This window comes from Neovison vison, chromosome 2, assembly GCF_020171115.1.
Source record: "Neovison vison isolate M4711 chromosome 2, ASM_NN_V1, whole genome shotgun sequence".
In the NCBI taxonomy this organism is placed as follows: domain Eukaryota; kingdom Metazoa; phylum Chordata; class Mammalia; order Carnivora; family Mustelidae; genus Neogale; species Neogale vison.
The window spans coordinates 104936771-104944902 of NC_058092.1; the positions used below are offsets into that span (position 1 = coordinate 104936771).

The window sequence follows — 8132 nt, forward strand, 5'->3', positions numbered from 1 at the left end:
GACATCATCTAACAAAGTCCGAAGTCCAATATACTGTTACTGATTTTTTTTTTTTTCCAAAGATACCATGTCATCGTCATTTAACACCTGGGAAGCTAGGGCTAAAAACTATAGGGCAAAGGTCTCCACACCAGCTGCACATTAGAAATAAGTAGTGGAGAGTTTTATTGGCATCACAGGCCAATAAAACCACAACTTCTCGATGGTCTGACATCATTATTTGTTAAAGTCTCCCAGGTGATTCGTTAAAGTACAGCCAGTTCTGAGAACCACTGCTTTCTACCTTGTAAGTGTTTATGCATTCATTCATTTGTCTTTTATTTTTTTGGAGGGGAGAGAGTTGATAAATTTAAGAATTTTTAAAAATCTATTCATCTAAAGGTATTTATTACTCAATTTATATTTTATATTGTTTTAATTTTATATTATATTGCATCCACTTGTTATCTTTTTTTATATTACTGATTTATATTATGTATACTCTTTTTTTTTTAAGATTTTATTTTTAAGTAATCTCTACACCCCACGTGGGGCTCAAACTTAAAACCCTGAGATCAAGAGTCACATGCTCACCGGTGATTCATATGTACATTAAAGTTTGAGAAGCACTGCTTTGGTATGCTTTAAGGATTTTAAAAATTCAGATGGACTAAAGAATCTTAAAAAAAATATTTCCAGCATTAACTGTTTATTAAATCCTCAGCATTCATAAGGAATTTATCATTTTAAAGCTATTTCATTCTTAAAATAATATTAAAGAATGAAAAATCAAAATGATATGTTTCACATCAGCACCTAGTTTCCACCATCAGTCTGATCTATTGTTAAGAGGAGACTAAGAATTGACTGAAATTCATATCTTGAAAACTTATAATTATTACTAGAAAGTATTCAGCAATAATAAGAAGGAGGCAAGTGGAGAGTAAATCATATACTCCTGCTTGGCAGGTGAAACAGAAAAAGAGGAAGGGAGATAGGAAAATGCAAGTGATGGTATCTGAGAAAAGAATTATGGATGTATACTGAGTCTCTAGGACCTGTCACAAGAAAAGGAAAAGGGCAGCCCTGAGTCCTGTCTTATTGACTTCCAGAGTGCTTGGAACGATGCTATGTATGAAACCCCAGTGAATTACAGAAGAGTTAGGGAAGTGGGGAAGAGCAGGACTCCAAATAACAAACCAACCAGGGGGTGGTAGAGAAGTAGGTCTCAGAGGAAATTCTTAAGGAAAACAGCATCGACATGTAAAACATATTTAATCCAAAATTAATGGATGTTTATAATACCTCAGGATCCACAATTGTGTAACTGTGGAATGTACATGAGAATGAAGGTCTCTTGTTTCCACAAGCATTTTAAGCAGCTCCTCAAGACATTATGCTTTTCAAGGATTTATTTATAAAAACATATATATTTGGCACCTACCATGTGCCAGACATCACACTTGGCTCTGGAAATATAATGGTGTGGGTGTGCACATGTGTATGTATGTATATATATGTGTGTAAAATATATTATATACGATATATAATATAATGGACACAGATGTAGTTAAGACAATATAGTGGACAAGATGTAGTTAAGAGTTAAGACAAAATACAACTTCTTTAGTTTCAAGGAAGCAGTTCATATGGTGTTGAAATTTTGCCAAGTGGATACTCAGAAAAAAATATCTCAGGTTAAGTTTTTAACAGAGAACAAGTTTAAACCACTTTGCAGGTAAAAGCCAGAAACCTGATAAGCAGGTAGAATGGGGACCTGAACTTATTTCACTGCCTGATTAGTTATTGACAAGCCTTTCTAGAATGCTTACCAAAGATACCAGGAGCATGACCGCACTCCAGGCCTACTGAATAGTAAAAACAATGGCATGTAGCACTTATTGTACACCTGTCATAGTTATTAGTGATTGACATTATTATCCATTCACTTAATCCCCGTAATACTCTATGCAATGGTGCTACTATTATCTCCTTCTCAAAGGTAAGAAAACAGGTACACTGAGGCCTAAGATCACACTGCTAGGAGGACAGACCTAGGATTTGAACCCAGGCTGTGCACTTAACTTTTATACTATTTTGTGGCGGGATTTCAAAAGCATAATTTTCTATTAATTACAAACACTAGTTAACAGCCTTTTCAATTCATGCCTAACACTGAGGCATGCATGTTCTGCCGGGGGATATTTAGTCTAGGTCTGACTAAGGACTATTGTCAAATAGAGTTTGTTGGGGCACTTGGGTGGCTCAGTAGGTTAAGCCTCAGCCTTCAGCTCAGGTCATGATCTCAGGGTCACAGGATGGAGCCCCACATCGGACTCTCGGCTCATCACGGAGTCTGCTTCCCCTCTCTCTCTCCGCCTGCCTCTCTGCCTACTTGTGATCTCTCTCTCTCTCTCTCGTTCTCTGTCAAATAAATAAATAAATAAAATCTTTTTTAAAAAAAGTTTGTTCCCCAAGACGGAGCCACGATGCAAAAGGACTACAGTGCTGTTCAACTAAATAATGTTATGAAGTATGTATGTATATATGTATGTATGTAGAGAAGAGTGGAAGGGGCAGCGGGAGAGGGAGAGAGAATCTCAAGCAGACTCCATGCTCATTGTGGAGCCCAAGTGGGGCCCAATCCCATGATGTGAGAACACGACCTGAGCTGAAATCGAGAGTCAGACGCTCAACTGATTGAACCATCCGGGTACCCTGCTATGAAGCCATTTTTAAGTGGCTGATCAACATATTTGTATGAAATATGAAACACATCTGGACACCTTATTTCCATTCACTGGTTTAGAAAGTGAGTTTAAAAGCAAACCCAATGAAAGCCTGCCACTTTGAAGATCAGTAAAGGAAGCTGATACTCTTTGGCATATAATTAGCTTAATTATCTTTTAAGTAGATGATAACTAAACTTAGTAACAAGTTGCAGGGATGGATGTACATATTAATAACTCAATTTTAAAACTGAATAAAATGTAAGGGCAAGAAATACCAATTGCAGGTGCCCTCTGCCCTCTTCTGAAGACAGGCCTTTGAACTAAATTTGATTTTTTAAGTGAAAGAAAAGTTCAGAGTAAAGAAGGCAGCCAGAATTTATATTCTACTTGAGGACTAGGGTTACTAGAGAATTATTTAAATTGAACTGGAATTCAGAGAGAGGAAAGAAAGAAAGGAAGGGAGAGGGGGAGAGAGGTATAGAGAGAGAGAAAGAAAGAAAGGAGGGAGGGAGGAAAGAGAAAAAAAGGAAAGAAAAAAGAAGAGAGGACTGAAAAGGGGATCCCTGGAAGGAGTTGTAAGCAAGTATTCTAGATCACTTACAACCACTCTTAATTTCCTACTTTATATTTTCTAATGTTTGTTGTCTTGTTACACTCCACCCCCGCCCCAATATTGTTTACCCTCTTTCAGATAGCAGCAAAACTCATTAAATGAAAATGATCTCCATACCATTTTCATTTTCATAGACAAAAACCTGATACCTATGTCCTATTTTGCTGCTAGCCTGCAGGGGTGGGGTGGGAAAGAACCTGAATAGCACTTGAGGGATGGCTGCTGAGAAGAGGGCAGCAAGTTGAATTCTAGCAAGTTTAATCACTTAATCATAAAGCCCATCATGTTTTGCAATACAACATGAAATATCTTATTATTGGGCGCCTGGGTGGCTCAGTGGGTTGAGCCACTGCCTTCAGCTCAGGTCATGATCTCAGGGTCCTGGGATCGAGTCCCGCATCGGGCTCTCTGCTCAGCGGGGAGCCTGCTTCCTCCTCTCTCTCTGCCTGCCTCTCTGCCTACTTGTGATCTCTCTCTGTCAAATAAATAAATAAAATCTTAAAAAAAAAAAAAGAAATATCTTATTATTGGAGGAGGCCATCAGAGGACATGACCACCGGTTGACTGGCAAGCTGGACTCAGGCAATTGGAGCTTCTTACCCTTTCCTCTGGACTTGGGCAAATTTCCACTGGTGAATTCTGCCTCTGGGTAATCAAACCAGTGCTGAGGGGAAACATCAACTGGGAACCAGTTAGCCTGTCATCCCTATAGAGTGGTAACTGTCAATATAAATTGCCTGGGGGGCATAACAGGAAATAGGATAAGCAACCCGCACTACACTGAGTGGCCAGTAAAAGAGTCACATCACTCATGGTGGATGACAGCACATTACCAAGAACTGAACAATGTCACCCCTCCCCATCCATGCAGCTGTGCCCAACATTGCCACCATCATAGATAACTTGGTCAGAGTCCTAGGAACATACCATGCTGTGCTGGACTTAGCAAATGCCTTTTGTCTGTACACCTCTGACTGTTGAGTCACAAGACCAGTTTGCATTTACATGGGAGAGGCAACAATGGGTCCTTTGACTGATTCCCCAAGGTGCCCTTCATAGCCCCACCATATGTCATGGGATGGTAGCCTGAGACCTGTCCTGTTTTCCTCCCCCACATCACTAAAATGGATCCATTACATCGATGATATAATGTTAACATGGGCGGGGGGGGGGTGCTGTGTGGCTCCATCGTTAAGCATCTGCCTTGGGCTTAGGTCATCATCCCAGGGTCCTGGGATCAAGCCCCACATCGGGCTCCCTGTTCAACAGGAAGACTGCTTCTCCCTCTTCCACTTCCCCTGCTTGTATTCCCTCTCTCATGGTCTCTCTCTCTCTCTCTATGTGTCAAATAATTAATCTTTTAAAAAAAGAATAATGTTAACATGGGAAGATTTCCCTTTGCTGGAGGCCTGGAGGCTTTGCTGGAGGATATGTGAGAAAGAGGATGGGCAGTGAACCCACAAAAAATTCAGGGTCAAGGCTCTGTCATAAAGTTTTTGGGAGCTGTCTGGTCAGATGAGACTTGTGTTTTCCCAGAAGCTGTGATCGATAAGGCGCAAGCCTTCCCAGCCCCTAATATTGTGAACAGGATGCCTTTGTAAAGATTGGGGACTTTGGAGGACTTTTATTGCCCACCTGGCACAGTGCCCCCATTCCTTATATCACCTGGTAAAGAAAGGGAACCTGTGGGACTGGGAAAGAGAGCAGCAAACTGCCTTTGAAAAAGCCAAAATACTTGTAAAGCAGGTTATAGTTCTGGGCATCTCCCAAGCAGGACTACCATTTGAATTGGATGTGTCTGTGATTCTGGAATATATGGGCTAGGCACTAGCAAAAGTAAGAGAAGGAGAGAGTACTCCCAGGATTTTGGTCTCAGCTCTGGAAGAGAGCAAAAACCTATCTACTCCCATAGAGCAATAACTCCTATCAGTGTAAAAGGACCCCTCCAGGTTAAGCCTATCCCTACGGAAGAGTGCATTGTGGCAGAACTTCCCTGCCCATCAAGGGTTGGGATGAGAATACATTCCAATGACTCCACTCTGCCATGGCTCAGACTGCCACTGTGATTCAGTGACATGCCTGTTTGCAGCAGAGGAGCACCCTGTCCACTAGCCTACTAGAAATGCAGGTGCCACTAGGACCTGTGGCAGAGGGAGATCCTCCAGATGCCCCTTCCCCTATACCTGTTGTGTCCCTATAGCCCGTAGGGAGGGAGTGGGGAAATTCTAGGGGTGGTCCCATTTCAAAGGTCATGAAGTGCAAGACCAGCCAAAAGTTATGACAGTGAATGGAGGGCCCAGCTCTCCTAGAATCCCCAAGCAGCAGTGTTGGTAGAAAGGAAAAATGGAATATTAATGGAGCAGATGAAATTACTAACAGGTAAACCATTTTCGCCAAGTAGTCTAAAGTACTGTCCCAGACTTTAACACATTTGTGTGATCAACCAGTAACTCCTATTACCGCATACGCCAGACCGGGGATCCCTGCTAAGGAGGCACTGTAAAGGTGTGGAAGTTGCAGAACCCAGCCATTGCCCCAACTCTCACCAACATCAGCATGCTGGGCTGCTGAGAACACCAAACCCTGAGAAAGACATGATCAGTCAGCTAATATATCACCTTTACTAAATCACATAAGAACGTAAGTGAATACCATGAGTGATCCAACTCCCAGCTAGGGATCAATGGTTGCGAGCCCGGGGTTCTTGGTGGAAAAACATTGCTTTGGGAATCATTAGCTTAATCTGTGTTTTCTTTTGCATGTGCCTACATTGTTGCTGTGGTATCTACCTCCCATGCAGACAGACAGACACCAAATGGGCCACCTCCATGATAGCGAACCCCCTTGCTGACTGCTCAGGAGACACTGTAGAAGGGGTGGGGTGTGACATTGCAAAAGCTGGTCAGGAGAGGTGGCATGTTAGGAGGAGGTCATCAACAGGATGTGACCACATGTTGACCCAGGAGCGAGACCCTTAGAGACTTCTTGGAATGTACATTCTGCTTGCCTTACTAGTGATGCAGTGTTGAGACCATGTGCATGGTAATGATTGAATCCAGTCAGAGCCTCTATATGAACTTTTAACACATGGCAGGTGTGGAGATGTACTTGTCTTGCTGCTGCCCAGGACAAGCCTCATATGTAAGCTCCCTTGCTTATTTAAACCAGTCACAGGCCAACCTGGAGGGGCCTGCCTCTTTCTTGGGTCTCTCTCTGCCTTCCATGAAGGGGACCAGTTTCAGATTACACCTGGGATGCTCCTGAGGTTGCAAACTAACACTCCTGCTGGGTGCCAGGAGACTTACCTGGAACCTCCAGAGCCCACCAATGTCATCAGTCCTTTCAAAGCAGACTGGCTCCAAGCCTTCTTCCAGGCAGCATTTGATAGAGGAGAGTCCACTCACACCTCCCCCAATCACAGCAATTCTTTTCTTGGTCATGGTCTCCAGATATCTTTTTCTGTCCAAAAAGAAAAAGAAAAAAAAAAAAAGATGACAAAACACAGAAAGCACACATCAGCTAACACATTTCAGGGAGGAAAGATCTTGGCCTTGGCATCCTCTAAATAAATGCTGCGATAGCAGGTGCTTTAGGAGAAGCCAGATTCTGCGGTCCCCCTGGGCATAGGAAATTGCTAGGATGGGATATGGGAACCCCGCCTCCGCAAGACCCGAAACCGAGAGCCAAGTCGTGGTAGCCTATCTCACTGCCTTTTCCTGCAGCACCTGGCGGATCCTTCAGCTGCCATCCAGAGGCTGCTCCGCACTTCTGGCTGTGGTGGAAGAAATATAAAGCAACAAAGTGCAAACAGCAACAGCCAATGGGGAGAGCTATTCCTCTCCACCTCCTTTCAGCCCAAGCCCCGCTGCTCAGCGGCACCTTCTCCCTCCTCCCGGCGAGAATAGTACTTTGGCAAAACCTGCTTTGGGCAAGGAAAAAAAAAAAAAAAAAAATCCTCCAACCTCTGTTTTTGGATTGCAGTTGCCCGGAGGCTCAACTAACGTCACTAGTATCAGAGCAGACCCGCGTTTCCCTCCCCCACCCCCCACCCCCATCCACGTTTAACTTCCTGGTATCCGCCTTAAAGTGACAAACTCCTCCTGGCGAAGGGACACTAGCAACAACCTCGAAAGCAAGTCTTCCTCTAAAAGCTTCGGCGGGGGCGCCTGGGTGGCTCAGTGGGTTAAGCCGCTGCCTTCGGCTCAGGTCATGATCTCAGGGTCCTGGGATCAAGGCCCACATTGGGCTCTCTGCTCAGCAGGGAGCCTGCTTCCTCCTCTCTCTCTGCCTGCCTCTCTGCCTGCTTGTGATCTCTCTCTGTCAAATAAATAAATAAAATCTTTAAAAAAAAAAAAAAAAATAAAAGCTTCGGCGGAAAACACTTACCTTTCAGGATGTGTTAAAACAGATCCCCGCGCCCTCATCGTCCTCCCCACCCCACTCCCACCTCTCGGGTTGTTCTCTGGTTCCAGTTAGCTCGTAGAAATTGACTTGAAATACCCTTGTACTAAACTGGCCGCTGGGGTTCTGTGAGAAAAGGATTACGTTTCCTACTTAGAGGAGTTTATAGTTTAGCAGAGAGGACCAAACACAAACATTTCAATAAAGTAGAAGGACTTTTTTTTTTTAATTATTTCTTTTCAGCGTAACAGTATTCATTGTTTTTGCACCACACCCAGTGCTCCATGCAATCCGTGCCCTCTATAATACCCACCACCTGGTTCTCCCGCCCCACCCCCCCAACCCCCGCCCCTTCAAAACCCTCAGATTGTTTTTCAGAGTCCATAGTCTCTTCTCTTGGTTCACCT

The 8132-nt window shown here is 43.5% G+C and overlaps 1 protein-coding gene across 5 annotated transcripts in view; it reads right to left on the reverse strand.

Annotated features, from left to right (window-relative positions):
• Positions 1 to 7923, reverse strand: part of FMO5 (flavin containing dimethylaniline monoxygenase 5) — a 32532-nt gene extending 24609 nt beyond the window's left edge. Inside the window, exons 1-2 of one of the 5 annotated variants that reach the window (XM_044239058.1) lie at positions 7711 to 7923; positions 6630 to 6783 (exon numbers count right to left, since the gene is read on the reverse strand). In XM_044239058.1, the coding sequence (XP_044094993.1) occupies positions 6630 to 6783; positions 7711 to 7748 (192 nt within the window). In that variant the 5' untranslated portion in view covers positions 7749 to 7923. Of the gene's footprint in view, positions 1 to 6629; positions 6784 to 7049; positions 7425 to 7449; positions 7471 to 7710 lie in introns of those variants that run through there. The other 4 variants (XM_044239054.1, XM_044239057.1, XM_044239056.1 and 1 more) reach the window with 4 other exon arrangements.
• Positions 7924 to 8132: the final 209 nt, after the last annotated feature.